Below are 22,554 nucleotides of genomic sequence, written 5' to 3' on the forward strand. Positions count from 1 at the left end.
ACTGATCTGACAGGAGGTGGAGCTCAGGTGCTAATGCCAGCCATGGGGAGTGGCTATAAATACAGATGAAGCTTTGCTGGCTTGCCGGCCCCTAACCTGCTGTGCACCCTGGTTCCTAACAGACCATGGACCACTACTGGTCCGTGGCCTGGGTGTGGGAATCCCTGTTCTAGAGGCTGCTTGCAGTTCTTGACTAGTGGTACCTCCTTCCATCTCCAAAACCAGCAAGGCCTCCTCTCTCTGGCCAGCAAGGGAAGGTCTCCCACCTTTGAAGGACTTACCCAATGGACTGGGCCCACCCAGACAATCCAGGATAATCTATTGCAAGATCCTTAACTCAGCCAGGCACAATGGCTCACACCTGTAATCCCAGCACTTTGGGAGGCTGAGGCAGTCGGATCACCTGAGATCAGGAGTTCGAGACCAGCCTGGTCAACATGATGAAACCCTGTCACTACTAAAAATACAAAAATTAGCCAGGTGTGGTTGTGGGCACCTGTAATCCCAGCTACTCAGGAGGCTGAGGTGGAAGAATCACTTGAACCTGGGAGGCAGAGGCTGCAGTGAGCAGAGATCATGCTATTGCACTGCAGCCTGGGCAACAAGAGCGAAACTTCATCTCATTAAAAAAAAAAAGATCCTTCACGCAATCATACCTGCTGAGTCCCTTCTGCCATATGAGGCAGCGTGGTGACAGGTTCTGGGGATTAGGACACAGCTGTCTTAGGGGCTGTTATCCTGCCACAGCTCCCAATCTGCAGAGTTCGTAAGTGGGATCCTACAGACCACGCCAGCACAGGGCCAGACACGATGGCACAGTTACTACTGTACTGCCTCCTCCAACTAAGGGATTCTAAATCAGGAAGGGGAGCCGCCCACAGTCTGGGGAAGGGGTGGGGGCAGCAGGGGGAGCCACATCTGTCATCTCTGGGCCCCCAAGAGGGCATCTTTACTTCCATTTTCAGCCCAGTTCAAACAGGACAAGGTTCCATGAAAACTATTTGAAAAGACAGACAGGGATTCTTATATTCCCAGAACCACTCAAGGCCAGTAACTGGAATGCTCTACAGTTCACACCCTGAGGAAACCAAATCACAGCATCAAATTATGGGAAAATCAAACTCTTTTTGTTCCCCTGCGAGGACAGAACTTTGCGACCTTGGCCGCACAGAGGAATGTCCCAACCAGTCATTTTCTTCCAGCTGGGCAGAGAACCCCCCTTGTTTAAAAATTTAATGTGAATCAGGGCTGAGAATCACTAACCCAAAATGACCCTAATTTTAAATTTACAAAATTAAACAAAGATGAATTTAATTATTGTTAAGGGTTGAAAGTTATAGACTAAACTATGTCCAGCCAGAGCAGAGGCCTGAGTCACTTCTAAAGTGCTTTTGTTTTGTGTTGTTTTGTTTTGAGACGGAGTCTTGCTTATTGCCCAGGCTGGAGCACAATGGCGCGATCTCAGCTCACTACAACCTCTGTCTCCCGGGTTCAAGTGATTCTCCTGCCTCAGCCTCCCGAGTAGCTGGGATTACAGGCATGCGCCACCATGCCTGGCTAATTTTGTATTTTTAGTAGAAGTAGGGTTTTTCCATGTTGGTCAGGCTGGTCTCGAACTCCCGACCTCAGGTGATCCACCTGCCTCAGCCTCCCAAAGTGCTGGGATCACAGGCGCGAGCCACCACGCCCGGCCCGAGTGGTCTTATTTTTATAAAACATATTCTTGCCTGGACACACAAACACACAAGTGCATGCAAACAGAGAAAAAAAATTTTACAAGCAATGCTCCATCTGGTTTGAAAAGGTTCTCAAGATCACTTTTAAATGGGTCTGATGTGTATTTTTTTAAAGTAGCAGGTTCATTTTAAAACAAAAACGGTTAGTGAAGACCCTGTTTTTCAAAACATAAAAATCGGCAATAAAACCCATCATTCCATACAGTGACTACAGTCAGTTCTGAGAAATGACACCCAGGTTGGCAATGTGTCTCATGGTTGGCCTTCCATGGGGACAGTTCCAGGGGTGGTCCATCTCCCCCATGTGGGTGATCAGTTTCTTCATCTCACTGGTGTTAAGAGCAGTCCCAATCATCACCTGAGTACGAGACACAATGGTTCAATGTTTTAATAGTTTTTTTTGACGTCAGAATGGCAGTTCTTCAGAAGCATTCTTCTCTAACATAAGACTGGACAAGATTACAGCTCAAAAACCACCTTCCCGGAAAAACCCCTGAAAAACCTTCCCCCAGAGAAGCCTAGGTTCTAGATCTCAGCCCTCCACCCTTCTGTGAAGGAGCCTTGTGGCTCCTTCAAGGCACCGCCTCCACTCCAGACGCCGACCACACCTGTCTCAGCAGCCACCCTGCCCTCTCACCCTGGCAGGTGCAGCAGCCTCCCTGCAGGCCTCCCTGCAGGCCTCCCTGCTCCACTGCGACCCCTCTGGGCCACTCTCCACTCAGCAGCCAGTGATTACCTTTAAAGGGCTGTTAGGTCATGTCGTTCCGCTCCATGGCTCTCCCTGTCACCTGAATAAAAGCCCTCCTCATCTGTCCCCTGACTTGGCCCTCACTGGGCTGTGCCTGCACCCCCACGTCCAAGCACGAATGCCTCCCTTCCTCACCCCAGCTGCACTGCTACTCCCTTCCTCCTGCACAGGCCCATCAAGCAAACACCTGCCTCGGGACTGTGGCACTCCCGAGACCATCTCCCCCAATGGGTGCAAGTGTCACTCCTCTGTCACTCCCCAGCTGTCGGGCTCTGGCCTGCTGCCCATAGCACTCCAGCCCTGGCCCTGCTGCCTCCCTGCCATGGGTCCTCTGACAGGAAGGAGAGGAGACAAGACTAAAGCCCTCTGTCACCTTCCTTCTTCCTGCAGCACCCTGAGGGCCCACCATGTGCCAAGCACAGTCGGAAGGCCGGGGTGACAGCAGGTCGGAGGACAGACAATCAACAAGTCAACAGAGAACCAAGACAGGTGACGCCCAGGCGAGGGGGCCTGCTCAGGTGTGGGGAGGGGGTGAAGGGTGAAGGTGGCAAACCCAGGTAGAGAGGAGCATAGGGAGAAAGCGTGTAAGGCGGGGAGGAGACTGAGGCGAGCGTGGAACTGGAAGGCAGCTACATGGCTGGAAGCGTGGTAGGGAGATGGGGCTGGAAGCGTGGGCAGGGCTCAGAGCAGGGGCCTCCTGGGCAGGCAGTGACAACACCAGAGATGGAGGAGCAGGCCAGGGCGGGAGGGAAGGAGCAGCCTGTGGTTCCCCGGGCCCCTGAGTCACACTAAAGACAGGACGTCAAAACTGCCTGGCTATGAGCTCAGCTCCACACTCTCACTCACAGACTCCAGGACTGGAAGGTCCATAGTAGGTCTTTTATTTTGGCGAGGCGGGGGTTTGAGGGGAGACTGTGTCTCCCAGGCTGGAATGCAATGGTGCGATCTGGGCTCACTGCAACTCCGCCTCCCAGATTCAAGCAATTCTCCCGCTTCAGCCTCCCGAGTAGCTGGGATTACAGGCGCCCGACACCACACCTAGCTAATTTTTGTACTTTCAGTAGGGATGGCGTTTCACCATGTTGGTCAGGCTGGTCTCAAATTCCTGACCTCAGGTGATCAACCCACCTCCGCCTTCCAAAGTGCTGGGATTACAGGTGTGAGCCACTGCACCCAGCCCATATTAGCTCTTTATCCAAGAAACACTGTGGCTAGAAGTCAGACTCTGGGCCCTCTTCTAATTAAACTCTGCCTTTGAGTCATTTCATCTAATCTCATGGCTGTAAATTACACCTGAAGCTCGCACAGCAGGCTCCATCCCACCCACTCCCCACGTGGCCCCCAGCTGCTGCTCTCCCCAGCTGCCACAGTCATAGCACCCCTTCCAGTCTGTTCTCTCTCCAGCAGCTGCAATCATGGGACTCCTTCTGGTCTGTTCTCTCCAGTGGCTCAAGCCACACACAGCACAGACCCCCAGGGTCTAAGCATGACCGGCAACATTCTAGGTGGCTGTCCTCTGGATGCCGCTCTGCTCACTCCCTTCCCCTCTCCAGGGACACAATCAGCCTCTGGCTTCAGTCTTGCTACTTCCTCCACTTGGAAAGTTCTTACCCAAGAGGGCTCCAGCCTACCTTTTTTTTTTTTTTTTTGAGACAAGGTCTTACTCTGTCACCCAGGCTGGAGTGCAGTTGCGTGATCTTGGCTCATTGCAAACTCGACCTCCCCAGCTCACGTGATCCTCCCACCTCAGCCTCCTGAGTAGCTGTGACTACAGGCACATGCCACCACACCTGGCTAATCTTTTAATTTTTTGTAGACATGGGGTCTGCCTGTGTTGCCCAGGCTGGTCTCTTAACTCCTGGCCTCAAGCAATCCTCCCAACTTGGCCTCCCAAAATGCTGGGATTATAGGCGTGAGCCACCACGCCCAACTTCCATCCCACCTTTTAGGTGGCAGCTGAGATGCCACCTGCCCAGATGCCGTTCCCTGACCACCATCTCACTTGGTCACCATGTTTTTCTGTAGTCATTTCCTGTCCTAAAACTCTGCTTTAGCCAGGCACGGTGGCTCACACCTGTAATCCCAGCACTTTGGGAGGCCAAGGCAGGTGGATCACAAGGTCAGGAGATCGACACCAGCCTGATCAACATGGTGAAACCCCATCTCTACTAAAAATATAAGAAGTAGCCAGGTGTGGTGGCACGTGCCTGTAGTTCCAGCTACTTGGGAGGCTGAGGCAGGAGAATCGGTTGAACCCAGGAGGCAGAGGTTGCAGTGAGCTGAGATCACGCCACCGCACTCCAGCCTGGTAACAGAGCGAGACTCTGTCTCAAAAAAAAATTCTCTTGACTGTGCTTACTGGCATCTAATGGGCGTCGTTTATTTGTGGTGATGCCTATTTCTCCCCACTGTCCGCTCCACAGGGGCAGGGGCTGCAGCCGCCTTGTTACCTCTGTGTCCCCAGCACCTGGAGCAGGGCAGGCCCCACAGCAAGGGCTCAAGGCGCATCTGCTGAATAAATAAAGGAATGGCATCCTGGCCTTTCCCAATGGCCAGCTGATACAGAGTCACTTTTCTTGGACATCAGGCCAATCCCCACTGCAGGCGTAACCACTGCTACCACCTTCCCACACCAACCGCAGCAGCGGCAGTGACGCCACGTGCAACGACAGCCACGGCACCCCATGAAGCACCTGCTGCCTCGATGACTCTGAGAATCTTGTCTAATGTCACCGAGTCCTGGCAGCAGCAAATCTTTATCTACCAATGTTGTTATGACCCATAAGGTCCATAGACGAACAAGGTGCCTCAAACGCTAACTGCGTTGGAGTGAACGAAAGCTCTGAGATAGAATACTGGCCAGGCACGGTGGCTCATGCCTGTAATTCCAGCACTTTGGGAGGCTGAGGCAAGGGGCAAATGGAGACCATGTTTCTACAAAAAATGTAAAAATTAGCTGGACATGGTGGTGCATGCCTGTAGTCACAACTACTTGGGAGACAGAGGCAGGAGGATCGCTTCAGCCTGGGAGGTCAAGGCTGCAGTGAGCTGTGATTGTGCCACTACACTCCAGCCTGGGCGACGGAGGGAGATCCCGTCTTAAAAAATAAATAAATAAATAGTGTTTGTTTTTTTTTGAGACAGAGTCTCGCTCTGTTGCCCAGGCTGAAGTGCAGTGGTGTGAACTCAGCTCACTGCAAGCTCCGCCTTCCAGGTTCACACCATTCTCCTGCCTCAGCCTCCCGAGTAGCTGGGACTACAGGCGCCCGCCACCACGCCTGGCTAACTTTTTTGTATTTTTTAGTAGAGACGGGGTTTCATCATATTAGCCAGGATGCTCTCGATCTCCTGAACCTGTGATCCGCCTGCCTTGGCCTCCCAAAGTGCTGGGATTAGAGGCTTGAGCCACCGTGCCCGACCAAGAATACTGTTTAATAGAGGTAACAAAAGAGCAATAATTATGAGTTCAACGTCACACAGAATACAGACGACATAGATGCTCAGCTATGATGTTCCACGTAGCTCTCTGTGTAAAATGACCCCTGGCAATCATAAAGGCATTTAACAATCTTGACCAAACCAGGAGCTGGGCTGAGACCTTCCTCGACTGCAAGCTTGAGCAGCTGAGCTGACAGCCGGGCTTTCTTTACTTACCGACTTCCGACAGGCTCTGGAGGCAAACATCTGCTTGACTCGGGAAGGCCGGCACATGACCCCAGGGCTGTCGCTCAGCATAAAGATCAGTTCATCGATGTCCTGGGGTCCAAAGGTCCAGTTTTTACTAGTTGGCAAGGAAATCAGTTTAGCCCTTTCAGTGACTGGAGCTAAAAGAATACAATTTTGAGAAAAATCCATGACTTGACAAACACATCTCACTTGAAAGCTACTTAGGATGAACATCTGAGGCTGGGCATGGTGGCTCATGCCTGTAATCCCAGCACTTTGGGAGGCCGAGGCGGGCGGATCACGAGGTCAGGAGATAGAGACCATCCTGGCTAACATGGTGAAACCCCGTCTCTACTATAAAATAGAAAAAAATTAGCTGGGCGTGGTGGCGGGCGCCTGTAGTCCCAGCTACTCGGGAGGCTGAGGCAGGAGAATGGCGTGAACCTGGGAGGCGGAGCTTGCAGTAAGCCGAGATCGGTGCCACTGCACTCCAGCCTGGGCGACAGAGCGAGACTCTGTCTCAAAAAGAAAAAAAAAAAAAAAAAAAGGAACGAACATTTGAAAGAAAGGACAGTCACAAAATGCTTTTTGGGAGAAACTTTTTCATCTTTTAAAAAATAAAAAAACTGGTCTATGTGAACTGAAAGATTATTCCCAGCTCTAAAAAGACAAGAATCTAAAATTCTAATTTTTTTTTTTTTTTTTGAGACAGAGTTTCATTCTTGTTGCCCAGGCTGGAGTGCAGTGACATGATCTCGGCTCACTGCAACCTCTGACGCCCAGGTTCAAGCGATTCTTCCACCTCAGCCTCCCCAGTAGCTGGGATTACAGGCGCCCACCATCACGCCCAGCTAATTTTTGTATTTTCAGTAGAGATGGGGGTTTTACCATGTTGACCAGGCTGGTCTCGAACTCCTGACCTCAGGCGATCTGTCTGCCTTGGCCTCCCAGAGTGCTGGGATTACAGGCATGAGCCACCACACCCAGCCACTATAGTTCTAATTAATAACTTACCATTTTTATCAATAACAAAATCAAAGCCATTCTTTCTAAATATTTCCAGATTTTCTATCAGAATAGCTTCATTAACAGCAGTTAAGTTGAGAGTCTGAGGTCTGAAAAACACAAAAATGATTCAAACCATATCCTGAAGTCAAACATTTAGCTTTACAGCAGAAACGAAATTAAAACAACAATACTGTATTTTGAATTCATGTCAAAATAACAACATGAACAACAACACTATTCAGCTAAGTATCACGAAACTTCCTGAGAAGTTCCTTTTAATTTTCTCTTTCTTAAAGTTATTTTTAGACGTTAAAGTAGCTACAGGCCAGATGCGGTGACTCACGCCCATAATCTCAGCACTTTAGAAGGCCGAGGCAGGCAGCTTTCTTGAGGCCAGGAGTTTGAGACCAGCCTGGTCAACATGGTGAAACCCTCTCTCTACTAAAAATATAAAAATTAGGCCAGGCATGGTGGCGCACGCCTGTAGTCCCAGCTACTTGGGAGGCTTAGGCAGGAGATTCGTTTGAACCCAGGAGGCAGAGGTTGCTGTGAGCCAAGATCATGCCACTATACTCCAGCCTGGGCAACACAACAAGACTCTGTCTCAAAAAAAAAAAAAAAAAAAGAAAAACCACAAAAACAAAAATTAGCTGGAAGTGGTGGCTCACGCCTGTAATCCCAGCTACTCGGGAGGCTGAGGCACTAGAATTGCTTGAATTCAGGAGGCAGAGGTTGCAGTGAGCTGAGATCACACCACTGCACTCCAGCCTGGGGAACAGGGCAAGACTCTGTCCCCCAAAAAACAAAAAAAGTTAAAGTAGCTACAAAAGTAGTTTGCTTTTTCCTCAGCCTGCCACCCCAACGACTCCCACTTTTTCTGAATCCTTTCCTTAAGGATAACAGTATCACAAAAATGTTATTTTTCCTCCTTCTAATAGAGAATTTGAAACACTGGATTAGGTCATTGCCAGCATTTATAAACAGATTGAACAGACAGCATTTATTTTTTTAATCAATGTTGACCAGGTTGGCCTCGAACGTGTGGCCTCGAACGTGTAGCCTCGCCTCCCCGAGTGCCAGGGCAACCGGCCTGAGCCACAGCGGCTCCCACAGACAGTATTTATTTTGCTATCCTGTTCCTTCCTCTGCCTGTATTATATCTCCATCCTTCTCTCCTCCTGGATTTACTGAGTGCTTTTTTTTTTTTTTAACTTTTTGTTATTTTTTCAAAGATAGAGACAGGGTCTCACTATGTTGCCCAGGCTGGTCTCAAACTCCTGGGCTCAAGCGATCCTCCCACCTCGGCCTCCCAAAATGCTGGGATTAAAGTGTGAGCCACTGCATCCGGTCCTGAGTGCTGGATAAGACACACACTGCTGAAGGCAGGAGACAGCCAGTGAGCAAACACAGGCTTGGTCCTGGAGCCAACAGATTACCGGGGAAGAAAGACGTTGAGCAAATACTCAGGCAAGTCAATTATGATGACAAACGACAGGAAGGTCAGGAAGAAAAAGCACCCAGTGTCATAAGAGAGACTTCACCCTGGGGTCAGGAAGTGACCTTTGAGCTGAGTCTAGGGATAAGAGAGAGTTAATCAGGTAATGGGGGAGAAGTGGGTGCAGGGTGCAGGACAAGTATTCTAGACAGACAGCAACCTGTGCCAAGCACCAGAACGGACCGCTGATGTTTGCAGAGCCACACATAAAGATATCCTTCATTCTGCTTTGTGGCCACACAGGGATTCATCAGGCCTGCCAAGGGAAAAAGAAAGACAGCCAGAGAGGCTTGAGTACAGGGAACAAGAGGAATGGGAAAAGCTACAGAGGTCAACAGGGCCACCCGACGCAGGGGCTGGCAGGGCAGGGTGAAACTGGGTCTTTATCCTTTAATCTTGAAGTGTGGCCCATCTGGGACCCTAAGTGATCTGTGATTACCTGGCCAACTTGAAATGTCACAGACGAGAGGTTATCTTTGCCAAATGGCTAAAAAATACAAGACCTCAGCCGGGCACGGTGGCTCACGCCTGTAATCCCAGCACTTTGGGAGGCTGAGGCGGGTGGATCACCTGAGGTCAGGAGTTTGAGACCAGCCTGACAAACATGGCAAAACTCCCTCTCTATTAAAAATACAAAAATTAGCCAGGTGTGGTGGCGGGTGTCTGTAATCCCAGCTACTCGGGAGGCTGAGGCAGGAGAATCACTTGAACCCGAGAGGCAGAGGTTGCAGTGAGCCGAGATCACGCCACTGCACTCCAGCCTGGACAAAAGAGTGAAACTCTGTCTCAAAAACACAAAAACAAAAAACCTCTATTAAGAGGAACAGGGAAGGGATATAAAGTAGCTTACTAAATGTCTATTATTACCATTGCCTCCTACTGAGAATAAAAACAATTCATGCACTCCACAGGAGAGTACTCAGCAAACTACACAGGGGAGTACTCAGCAAACTACACAGGAGAGTACTTAGCAAACTACACAGGAGAGTACTCAGCAAACTACACAGGAGAGTACTCAGCAAACTACACAGGAGAGTATTCAGCAAACTACACAGGAGAGTACTCAGCAAACTACACAGGAGAGTACTCAGCAAACTACACAGGAGAGTACTCAGCAAACTACATTGGTTCAGTGGTACATTTCTCCATGCGGGATCTATTTGTTGGGATCTGAGTTTACTTCACTATGTGGTTTAATTTCCCACGTGAAAATCCATGACCTCTTCTTACAACTTTGCTGAAGACAAGACTTTGGTTTTACATGATACTATCACACCTGAACTTTGTGAAGTAGTCAGGGTAAAACATTCCAGTTTGGCCGAGGAGAGAGAAATACCAAATTCTGCAGTGACTATCTTAAAATAATTTTTATATTTTATTATTTGTGAGACAGAGTCTCACTGTCTCACTCTGTCACCCAGGCTGGAGTGCTGTGCAGTGGCACAATCATGGCAGCCTCAATCTCCTGGGCTCAAACGATCCTCCCACCTCAGCCTCCCGAATAGCTGGGACCACAGGTATACATCATCAAGTCTGGCTAATTTTTTATATTTGTTGTAGAGACAAGGTTTCACCATGATGCCCAGGCTGCTCTCAAATGCCTAAGCTCGAGGGATCTGCCTGCCTCAGCCTCCCAAAGCTCTGGGATTACAGGCGTGTGCCCCGGCATCCAACCTGCAGTGACTATCTGACTTCTGATTACTCTGCTGTCAAACAACACTGGCACACAGGCTGTCTTTCTGAATGCACACATTCCATACGCTATCCATACTAATACTCGGTACTATCAATTGCCCTCATCAGAAGGATCTTCTGGCTAACCAGTGATCAACATTTTTAATAGCTAAAAAGGTCTGATACTTAGAGAACATGTTAACCGTGTGAACTTGGGCAGGTTACTTAGCCTCTCTGTGTGCCTCAGTTTTATCACCTGTGGAATGGTGATGGTAACAGTAACAACCTCACAGGTTTTTGCGAATTAAATGAACTAATACACATACATTATTTCAACAGTGCCTGGTAGGTTCTAGGCATTCAATAAATGGTAACTATCACTATTATTATGTAAAAAGTATAAAAATCTGCAATATGAATACTTACGGAAAAATACATATATATATATAGACACACATATAAACTATTAGATCTCTTTTTTTTTTTGAGATAGAATCTCGCTCTGTCGTGCAGGGTGGAGTGCGGTGGTGCGATCTCGGCTCACTGCAACCTCTGTCTCCCAGGTTCAAGCGATTCTCCTACCTCAGTCTCCTGAGTAGCTGGAATTATAGGCATGCACTGCCATGCCCGGCTAATTTTTTGTGTTTTTATTTTTTATCATTATTATTATTTTTTGAGATGGAGTTTCGCTCTTGTTGCCCAGGCTGGAGTGCAATGGCAAAATCTTGGCTCACCGCAACCTCCACCTCCCGGGTTCAAGCGATTCTCCTGCCTCAGCCTCCCAAGTAGCTGGGATTACAGTCGCCCGCCACCACGCCTGGCTAATTTTGTATTTTTAGTAGAGACAAGTCTCACCATGTTGGTCAGGCTGGTCTCGAACTCCCGACCTGAAGTGATCCGCCCGCTTCAGCCTCCCAAAGTACTGGGATTACAGGCGTGGGCCACCATGCCTGGCCTTTTTGTATTTTTAGTAGAGACGGGATTTCACCATGTTGGCCAGGCTGGTCTTGAACTCCTGACCTCAGGTGATCCACCTGCCTCAGCCTCCCAAAGTGCTGGGATTACAGGTGTGAGGCACCGCACCCAGACAATTAGATCTTTTTTATTTTTTACACCCCTCCTTCCTAGATCTCTTCTTTTTTTAAGTAGATACGAGGTCTTGCTGTGTTGCCCAGGCTGGTCTCAAACTCCTGGCCTCTTGCGATCCTCCTGCCTCAGCTTCTATTAGATCTTCAATTTGAGGGGGAATCTGGGAATCAACACTAAACACACTCACGCTATGAGCCTCTGCCCCTGGAGCACGGTGTGCTGCTGCAGTGTCTCGAAGTTATACTTCTCATCCGTGGCATGCTGGTCCACTATGAAGATATCCTCATTCAGTTTGGTTATTATAAATCCCAGGTTAAACTGACCAATGATTTCCATTTCTGCAAACATCGTTTTACTGCAGGTAGAAAATGTTAATTATGAGACATTTTACAAGATTATTTTTTGATTATGTTATAGAACACTGTAATAAAAAAAAAAGTCAAACAATACAAAAACATAAAGTCCCTAGCCATCCCGCTTTCTTTTTTTTTTGAGACAGAGTCTCATTCTGTCACCCAGGCTAGAGTGCAATGGCACAATCTTGGCTCACTGCAACCTCCACCTCCCGGGTTCAAGTGATTCTTCTGCCTCAGCGTCCTGAGTAGCTGGGATTACAGGCACATGCCATCATGCCCAGCTAATTTTTGTATTTTTAGTAGAGATAGAGTTTCACCATGTTGGTCAGGCTGGTCTCGAACTCCTGACCTCATGATCTGCCCACCTTGGCCTCCCAAAGTGCTGGGATTACAGGCATGAGCCACTGCGCCTGGCTTAACCATCCCACTTTCTAAAGACAACATTAATTATTCATTCATCCAACTCTCTGGAGAAGACATCAGTTGCTACTATTAACGATTTAAATGGAATATATCCTTCTAGACCCTTGTCTCTCTATATAAATTTTTTTTATTTTAAAAAACAAAAATGGAATCTCAATTCTCCATTCTACTGTCATCACTTAATGCATCTGAAAGATGTTTTCAGATCTGTACACGTAGATCTACTTCATTATTTTTTCTTTTTTTTTTTTTAAGACAGAGTCTCACTCTGTTGCCCAGGCTGGACTGCAGTGGTGCACCTTTGGCTCACTGCAACCTGCGCCTCCCAGGTTCGAGCGATTCTCCTGCCTCAGCCTCTCGAGTAGCTGGGACTACAGGCACGCGCCGCCAAGCCTGGCTAATTTTTTCATTTTTAGTAGAGACGAGGTTTCACCATGTTGGCCAGGCTGGTCTCAAACTCCTGACCTCAAGTGATCCACCCGCCTTGGCCTCCCAAAATGCTGGGATTACAGGCGTGAGCCACCATGCCCGGCCTTCTTCATTCTTTTTAATGGCCACATATGAAGTCATTGCATGGATGTACCATAAATTGTCTGAGAAACCCCTACTAAAGGACATTTCAGTTGTTTCCAGTTTCAACAGCGCACTCAAAGCTGCAACAAATACTTCTGTGCGTAAACCTACTCATCTGTGGGCGCATTTCTGTGAGACAGATGCTAGTGGTAGAATTCCATATGTACTTTTTGATGGGAAATCTGTGAAAATTCACACTCCCACCAATGGTGTCTAAGAGCACCTTTTTGCCAGTGCTGGATATCAATCCTAATCTTTGCCAGGCCCACCACTGGGTCCTTTGCTGGGTGGCTTCAACATCTAATGTCATTAAATACTATCTTAGTCAATCTGGACAAAAGACAGACACCACCACTAACCTTCGCACGAGAAACTGACACTCATTCTCAGTCCCACACAATTAAACCCAGTGAAAACGGATTTTCCACAGTATTAGCTCTGTGACTACAAGAAATGACTCTGTTAAAGCAGCCATGGACGTTTTCCGGTTCTCACCTGGTGGCCTGAGCTGAGGATGAAAGGAGCTGAGATTAGGCCGGGCACGGGGGCTCATGTCTGTAATCCCAGCACTTTGGGGGGCCAAGGTGGGCAGCTCATTTGAGGTCAGGAGTTCAAGACCATCCTGGCCAACATGGTGAAACCCCATCTCTACTAAAAATAAAAAAATTAGCCGGGCGTGGTGGTGGGCACCTCTACTCCCAGCTACTTGGGAGGCTAAGGCAGAAGAATCACTTCAACCCAGGAGGCAGGGTTTGCAGTAAGCTGAGATCATGCCAGTGCACTCCAGCCTGGGTGAAAGAGTGAGACTGTCTCAAAAAAAAAGAAAAGAAAACAAAACAAAACAAAAAGCAAAGACACTGATATTGTTGTTTCTTTCTATAAGTGCTCCAGGAAGACCTGATCCCATGCCACCATGCTCATCACCATCATAGTCAACCACAGTTGACAGTTTGGTGAACTGTGAGACCTCCACATGGCATGGATTACTGAGCCCACATTTTCTATCATGAGGGGCTCCACACAGAGCTCAAATCCAAGTCATAACCAAACCAATCCCCAAATCCTGTCTTTGAGGGTCTGTCCCCTGGTACCAATTCCATATCAGGCAGAGTGCAATCAAGAGACAAAAACCACACCAGTGATTTTAACAGGGATTTTTGTCTTTTTTCTTTTTTTTTTTTTTTTTTTAAGACAGAGTCTTGGTCTGTCACCCAGGCTGGAGTGCAATGGCATGATCATAGCTCACTGCAGCCTCAAACTCCTGGGCTCAAGTGAGCCTCCCGCCCCAGCCTCCTGAGTACCTGGGACTACAGGCATGCAGCAGTGTAATTGGCTAATTTTTTTTTTTTTTTTTTTTTTTTTTTTAGAGATGGGGGTCTCACTATATTGCCCAGGCTGGTCTCAAACGCCTAGCCTCAAGTGATTCTCCTGCCTCAGCCTCCCAAAGTGCTGGAATTACAAGGTGTGCGCCACCATGCTAGGCCCGAGGAGGAAAAATGTATAATAAAGCATTACACAAACTAGTAAAAGGTGGTTAACTACTATGCTGAGAAATACAGGAATGGAAAATGCTACTACCTCTAGGGAAGAGAGAGAGTCCTCAGAAAAGGACTCTTTTTTTTTTCTTTTCTTTTCTTTCTTTTTTTTGGGGGGGGATGGAGTTCGCTCTTGTTGCCCAGGCTGGAGTGCAATGGTGCAATCTTGGCTCACCACAGCCTCTGCCTCCCGGGTTCAAGCGATTCTCCTGCCTCAGCCTCCCAAGTAGCTGGGATTACAGGCATGCACCACCACACCTGGCTAATTTTGTATTTTTAGTATTTTAGTATTTTAGAGACAAGGTTTCTCCATGTTGATCAGGCTGGTCTCAAACTGCTGACTTCAGGTGATCCGCCCACCTTGGCCTCCCAAAGTGCTGGGATTACAGGCGTGGACCACCGTGCCTGGCAGAAAAGGAACTCTTGTAAGAGGCTCTTACCCACTCAGGCTGAGTTTCAGACCTCCTTGGAGCAGGAGTGGCTGCAGCCTGCTGGATGGAGAGAAGCTGCCAGAGTGAGTGATGACGCAGGAAGTCCTGCACCGCAGGAGAGAAGGAAAAGGACATCCCAGAAGCATCCCAGACACCAGCACAAACACCACCTCCCCTGGCGCCGATCCCAGGCTCTCCCAGGAATTGTCTGAATATGCCTTGGTTCCCAGTACATAGATAATCTGCTCAAAAGCTGGTGCTGGCCTAAAAGACCCAAGTCCTCCATGTGTTTGAAATCTACGTCCTGCCACAGAGAACAGTATCTGGCCAGGCGCAGATGCTGGAATTACAACTGCACACTACTGTGCCCGGCCAATTTTATTGTGGAGACGAGGTCTTCCTATGTTGTCCAGGCTGGTCTTGAACTCCTGGGCTCAAGTGATCCTCCCTCCTCGGTTTGGCCTCCCAAAGTGCTGGGATTACAGGCGTGAACCACCACACCCAGCCTCAAAATACTCTTAAGAAAAAACTTTACCTGGCTGGGTGCGGTGGCTCACACCTGTAATCTCAGCACTTTGAGAAGCCAACTTGGGTGGATCACCTGAAGTCAGGAGTTCGAGACCAGCCTGGCCAACATGGTGAAACCCTGTTTCCACCAAAAATACAAAAATTAGCCAGGCATGTTGGCGTGCACCTGTAATCCCAGCTACTCAGGAGGCTGAGGCAGGAGAATCGCTTGAACCCAGGAGGTGGAGGCTGCAGTGAGACAAGATCGTGCCACTGCACTCCAGCCTGCGCAACAGAGCGAGACTCTGTCTCAAAAAAATAAAAAATAAAAATTTAAAATAAAAAGTAAAAAATTAAAACTTTACCTTATCTCTTTTCTTAGTTCATCTTCGGCTGCTTGATTTTCTCCAGAGCAAATCTTTGCCCTAAACTTCCTATAATTCTGTTCACCTTCACTTTGCTGTGCTTCATGATGTAACTGCTTTATTCGTTTAGCTAAGGAACTCATAGAAAAGTCCAGGGGCACAACTTTCTTATTAATTTTAACAGCTACATCAACCTGAGAGGCTGACACGTTCTGAGTATTTACTAACTTTTGACGAATGTCAGAACTGGAAAGAATTTCTTCTTTTTTAAAACGCTTTGTGTTTGGGGATGCGAGATTAGTTGGCTGAGGCAAAACTCGAAATTTACATCCGGTATCTTCCTGGTTTGAATGGCAGTCCACATCTGAAAAAGAGTCGTCAGTTTCAGGCGCTTTCTCCTGAGAGTCCCCATGTTCCTGCGAGCCCCTGTCCTCTGGGGAGCTGGCCGCACACTCGCTGCTGCAGTGACTGCCCGTGTCTGGGATGCTGAACCCCTCAGAATCCACAGAAGTGCTGCCGTGCCCCGAGTCCTTCTCCACCTCTGCTCTGTCCGTAGGGTCACTGGGTCCCTGACTGGAACTCGCTGCCTCTTTCTGAGGTCTCAGGACGCCTCTGTCAGAGATGGCATCTGAAGTGCTAGAAGATGGCATAGCCCTTTTCTGTCCTAGAGGGCTCCTTCTTGGTTCTGGAGTCTTTGGGCTGTTAGGCTTGTTCTCTGTTGTGTGACGAAGAGAAAAGGCCTCTCGCAGTCTGGAAATAGACACGTCCCTTTTTTCTTCTCGAGTCCTTAATGAAGGGGAATGATCCTGCTTTTCTACCAGGGGCTTTTCCAAATCCGCTGCATGCATTTTTATTAAGTTACCTGAGCAAACGTGGACGGAGAAGAGGGTCAGGGACTATCCTGAAATGGTGAGAGGACGTGCTTATGTGAATAGATACTTCACAAAAGAGGAGATCCACATGCTAATTATACAGATGAACACGGTTCAATGTTCAAAATAAAACTATAATATGGGCCAGGTGTGGTGGCTCACGCGTGTTATCCCAGCACTTTGGGAGGCCAAGGCAGGTGGATCACATGAGGCTAGGAGTTCGAGACCAGTCTGGACAACATGGCAAAACCCCATTTCTACTAAAAATACAAAAATTAGCTGGGTGTGGTGGGGCACATCTATAATCCCAGCTACTTGGAAGCTGAGGCATGAGAATCCCTTTAGCCCGGGAGGCAGAGGTTGCAGTGAGCCAAGATGCCACCACTGCTCTCCAGCCTGGGTGACAGAATGAGACTCTGTCTCAAAAAAAAGAAGAAGAAAAAGAAACACAACACAATGTGATTTGGCCATATACTCACCAGAATGGACAAAATTAAAAAAAACAACAAATGCTCACAAAGATCAGGATCAAGTGGGATGCTTGAATACCTCTGGTAGGAATGAACATGGTACAGCTGCTTTGAAAAGTTCTCTGGGAATATCTCCTAAATCTGAATGTATGCACATCTGCAACCCAGCATAGCTACTCCTATCAGAAGTGCCTATCGGCCGGGCACAGTAGCTCACGCCTGTAATCCTAGCCCTTTGAGGTCAGGAGTTCAAGACCAGCCTGACCAACATGGTGAAACCTCATCTCTACTAAAAATACAAAAAAAATTAGCAGAGCATAGTGGAATGCAATTATAATTCCAGCTACTAGGGAGAAGGAGAATGAGGCAGGAGAATCACTTGAACCTGGAAGGCGGGGTTTACAGTGAGCCAAGATAACTCGACTGCACTCCAGCCTGGGCGACAGAGTAAGACTCCCTCTCAAAAAAAAAAAAAAAAAAAAAAAGAAGTGCTTATTTATGCTCGTCAAAAGACGTGGATGAGGATGTTCATGACAGCATTCTTCATAATAGCCCCAAACTGGAAACAATTCAAATATTCACACATTATGATATCTGACTATCATGGAACACTGTATAACGAACGAATAAATGAATTTTGCTGCATGACTTGGGTGAATCTCACAAACATTCTCTCATGTTTGTGAGAACATGAGAAAGAAACAAATCACAGAAAAGGACAGACTGAATAACTTCAAATTAAAAACAGATTAAACTATACTATTTCGGGTTTGTTTGTTTGTTTATCTGTTTTTTTGAGACAGAGTCTCGATCTGTTGCCCAGGCTGGAGTGCAGTGGCGCCATCTCGGCTCACTGCAAGCTCCGCCTCCCGGGTTCATGCCATTCTCCTGCCTCAGCCTCTCAAGTAGCTGGGACTACAGGCGCCCACCACCACGCCTGGCTAATTTTTTGTATTTTTAGTAGAGACGGAGTTTTGCCATGTTGGCCAGGCTGGTCTTGAACTCCTAACCTTAACTTATCCGTTCACCTCAGCCTCCCAAAATGCTGGGATTACAGGGCGTGGACGGTGAAACCCTGAGCAAGACCCCGTCTCAAAAAAAAAAAAACTTACATGACCATAAATTGTTATCTCATTCCAGTCATAGCAGAGCTGTAGAATTTCATTTTATTCTTTGAGGCATTAGCCACTAGTTGTACTGAAATGCCAATGGAACTTACCTGAATCAACAGAAATGTTAAGAAAAACAAATGGATACTGATGTCGATTATACATGTGGTAGACCCCATTGACAAGTCTAGAGACCTGCACAAAATACAAGGAGTAGAAAAGAATAAATGACATATGTTCCCAGCCCCCCACATTCTAACAACATACTATTCTAACCAACCAGCATGTTCGAACTTAGAAGGGGATACTTTTTTGTTTTTTTTTGAGTCAAGGTCTCGCCTTGTCACAGGCTGGAGTGCAGTGGAGCAATCATGGCTCACTGCAGCCTCAACCTCCCAGGCTCAAGTGATCCTCCTGCCTCAGCCTGCCATGTAGCTTGGAATACAAGCAGGATTTTTTTTTTTTTTTGAGACGGAGTCTCGCTCTTGTTACCCAGACTGGAGTGTAATGGCGCGATCTTGGCTCACTGCAACCTCCGCCTCCGGGGCTCAAGTGATTATCCTGACTCAGCCTCCAGAGTAGCTGGGATTACAGGCACATGCCATCACGACCAGATAATTTTTGTATTTTTAGTAGAGACGGGGTTTCACCACGTTGGCCAGGCTGGTCTCGAACTCCTGACCTCAGTTGATCCGCCCACCTCGGGCTCCCAAAGTGCTAGGATTATAGGCGTGAGCCACTACACCTGGCCTAAGGATACATTTTTTAACAGCTTTACTGAGATATGACTAACATAGAATAAACTACATATATTTAAAGTGTGCAGCTGGGCGCGGTGGCTCACGCTTGTAATCCCAGCACTTTGGGAGGCCGAGGCAGGCGGATCATGAGGTCAGGAGATCGAGACCACGGTGAAACCCCGTCTCTACTAAAAATACAAAAAAATTAGCCGGGCGTGGTAGCAGGCGCCTGTAGTCCCAGCTACTTGGAGAGGCTGAGGCAGGAGAATGGCGCAAACCCGGGAGGCGGAGCTTGCAGTGAGCCAAGATTGCGCCACTGCACTCCAGCCTGGGCGACAGAGCCAGACTCTGTCTCAAAAAATAATAATAATAATAAAAATAAATAAATAAATAAAGTGTGCAAATTCATAAGTTTTGATGTATACACAAACTCCTGTGAAACTATCCCCACAATCAAGATAATGAATATACCCGTCACCAAACGTTTCCTCACGACTCTCAAAGTGTTATTTCTCGGCCGGGCGTGGTGGCTCACGCCTGAAATCCCAGTGCTTTGGGAGGCCAAGGCGGGTGGATCAGAAGGTCAGGAGATCGAGATCATTCTGGCTAACGTAGTCAAACCCTGTCTCTACTAAAAAAAATACAAAAAAATGAGCTGGGCACGGTGGCGGATGCCTGCAGTCCCAGCTACTCGGGAGGCTGAGGCAGGAGAATGGCGTGAACCCAGGAGACGGAGCTTGCAGTGAGCCGAGATCGCGCCACTGCACTCCAGCCTGGGCGACAGAACGAGACCCCTTAAAAAAAAAAAAAAACAAAGTGTTAGTTCTCTAATCATAGATTCCTAAAACTGAATCTTTTTCCAACCTAAAGTTGCTCTCCGAGAAATTCTAGTGAAATGCGGGCACAGCTTAAATGTTCATAAAACACATTCGATGTACATAGAAAAGTATTTATGACATTAAAATGTCATTAGAAATAAACCAAAATATCACATTATTAATAGTTATAATTAATAATTATTAATCCATCACACTATAGGTTAAAAAATTTAGAAGTTCAACCACATTTGGCAGATTACAAGCAAACTCTAAAGCATCATTGAAAAACAGGGGCCGGGAGCGGTGGCTCATGCCTGTAATCCCAGCACTTTGGGAGGCCGAGGCAGGTGGATTGCCTGAGCTCAGGAGTTCTTGACCAGCCCAGGCAACGCAGTGAAACCCCATCTCTACTCAAATACAAAAAATTAGCCGGGCATGGCAGCATGCACCTGTAATCCCAGCTACTCGGGAGGCTGAGGCAGGAGAACTGCTTGAACCTGGGAGACAAGAGGTTGCAGTGAGCTGAGATCATGTCACTGCACTCCAGCCTGGGTGACAGAAGGAGACTCCATCTCAAAAAAAATAAATAAATAAAAGAAAAACAGAAAATATTACTGAGGTACAATGTTGTGCTGCTAAGATACAAACTCAAAAAACGCAGGTAATCATATCAAGATGATCAGTTTAAATTTGAGGCAGAAGTAATCTGAGCCCTTATTTTCCTAGGAAAATAGAAAGAAGAGAAAATATAGAAATCTATAGAAAATACAGAAACCATGTAATCAGTCTATACTGAAAGGTGATACAGAATGTTATAAAATGTTTAGTTTCTTCAAATAGTTTAAGTTTTTACAATAATATACTGGTAATTAATATGTTTATATATTTATGTGTATATATACACACAACATATATAATGTATATAAACACATACAAACACATTCATGTATATGCAATTTAAAAAACTGTACACAGAGGCCGGGCGCGGTGGCTCATGCCTGATAAACCCATAAGTTGAAAATACTATATGTCAAAAATGCCTTTGTGATAACATAACCTACTGAATGTCCTATCTCAGCCTTGCCTCAGAATACTTACATTAGTCTATAGGCAAAATAACACAATACCTATTTTATAATAAAATGTTGAATATCTTCTGTAATTGATTGAATACTATACCGAAAAACAATGGCTACATAGGTACTTGAAGTATGGTATCTACTGCAAAAATAACTTTCGCAACAAGGTAAAGTAGTAGAAAAATACTTTTTTTCTTTTTCTGAGACACAGTCTCGCTCTGTCACCCAGGCTGGAGTGCAGTGGCACAATCTCGGCTCACGGCAAGCTCCGTCTCCCAGGTTCAAGCGATCCTTCTGCCTCAGCCTCCCACGTAGCTGGGATTACAGGCATAGGCCACCACGCCTGGCTATTTTTTGTATTTTAGTAGAGACAGAGTTTTGTCATGTTGGCCAGGCTGGTCTCAAACTCCTGTCCTCAAGCAATCCACCCGCCTTGGCCTCTCAAAGTGCTGGGATTACAGGTATGAGCCACTACGCCCGGCCAGAAAAATCTTCAGTTGAAACATCTTAAGTTGGGGGCCATCTGCAGTAAACTTCTGTAAATGCCCAAAATAAGATAATGTTAAAGCCATGTTTCTCAAAGTCCCGAGTTCCATGTAAACTGCCTATTATCAGAAAAAAAGTTATCGATTAAAAGTCAAAGGCATAAAGAACAAACTAATACAAAAAAATGTTAAATATCTTTGCTGGGTCACAAGGCCGCTGGTTGATAAAGAAAAACTGTCTGTCTGTTGAACTCCTTCCAACTCCACGTGCGCATTGTGAAATGAAATCTGAGATGCTATTCAACATTAATATGGTAAGGGCAGGATTCCAGGATTCCAGAGTGAAAGGGATTAGAAATACGATCACATGGCACATTCTTCTTTTTTTTTTTTTTTGAGATGGAGTTTCACTCTTATGGCCCAGGCTGGAGTGCAATGGCACGATCTCGGCTCACTGCAACCTCTGCCTCCCAGGTTCAAGCGATTCTCCTGCCTCAGCCTCCAGAGTAGCTGGGATTACAGGCACACACCACCACGTCTGGCTAATTTTTTTTGTATTTTTAGTAGAGACGGAGTTTCACTACATTGGTCAGGCTGGTTTCGAACTCCTGACCTTGTCATCCACCCACCTCGGCCTCCCAAAGTGCTGGGATTACAGGCGTGAGCCACCGCGCACAGCCAACATGGCACATTCTTAAAGTGAAATGAAAACAAAACACCAGGTGACATGCTAATAAGTATCACTATTGCAGTTCATGGGTATCTGTGCTCCAAATCTTGATGAGTCATCAAAGAACCAGACCTTCTGGAATGCTCTAAAGCTCCTACAGTCAACCAATGCACCACAGGTGATGCAGTGGGTCCAAAACTGATGTGTTGCAGCTCTCCTTATCCTTCTTGATAAATCCTCTGCCTTCATAAGAGGAGTAGGTCTCGCTTCAAATGCATTCTCAGAACCTCCGCGCTGCCGCCCCTGGTTTGTCAGTGAAGTCTAACCACTTGTGCTCAGGATTTTGCCCACATTCCCTCCCCTTTCAAAATCTCCCAGGTAGGAAACTTATATCTCATGTCTTGGTAAAGCGCTTGCTTCACATGAGACCCACCCCAGGGATACCGGCATTTCCAGAAGAACACCACCTTCACATAAAGACATAAAGCTCCATGTTTACAATTTCAGGCATAAGCCAAAAGCAAGTGGAGGAAGAATAAGAAATATAGATCTAAAAGCAACAAACAAACAAACAAAAAGAAATATAGATCTTAGGCTGGGTGCGGTGGCTCATGCCTATAATCCCAGAGCCTTGGGAGGCCAGGGTGGGCGGATCACCTGAGGTCAGGAGTTCAAGACCAGCCTGGGCAACATGGTGAGACCCCG

General features: G+C 47.1%; 1 protein-coding gene across 2 annotated transcripts; it reads right to left on the reverse strand.

The window, feature by feature from the left end:
- Positions 1–1,706: 1,706 nt before the first annotated feature.
- Positions 1,707–22,478, reverse strand: LOC100597058 (mismatch repair endonuclease PMS2-like). Of its 2 annotated transcripts, none has more exons than XM_030796428.1 (7): positions 21,982–22,478; positions 18,168–18,252; positions 15,607–16,468; positions 11,604–11,771; positions 7,165–7,265; positions 6,139–6,308; positions 1,707–2,094 (listed from the first exon to the last, which is right to left on the reverse strand). In XM_030796428.1, exons 1-7 carry the CDS (start codon positions 22,096–22,098, stop codon positions 1,951–1,953), a joined length of 1,647 nt encoding a protein of 548 aa, XP_030652288.1. In that variant the 5' UTR covers positions 22,099–22,478; the 3' UTR covers positions 1,707–1,950. The 2 variants fall into 2 exon arrangements, 1 of the variants encoding a protein (XP_030652288.1); XR_004026442.1 differs by having other exon boundaries at positions 2,022–2,094; positions 6,139–6,265.
- Between the last annotated feature and the right edge of the window lie 76 nt (positions 22,479–22,554).

The sequence above is a fragment of the Nomascus leucogenys genome, chromosome 17 (genome assembly GCF_006542625.1).
Source record: "Nomascus leucogenys isolate Asia chromosome 17, Asia_NLE_v1, whole genome shotgun sequence".
NCBI lineage: Eukaryota > Metazoa > Chordata > Mammalia > Primates > Hylobatidae > Nomascus > Nomascus leucogenys.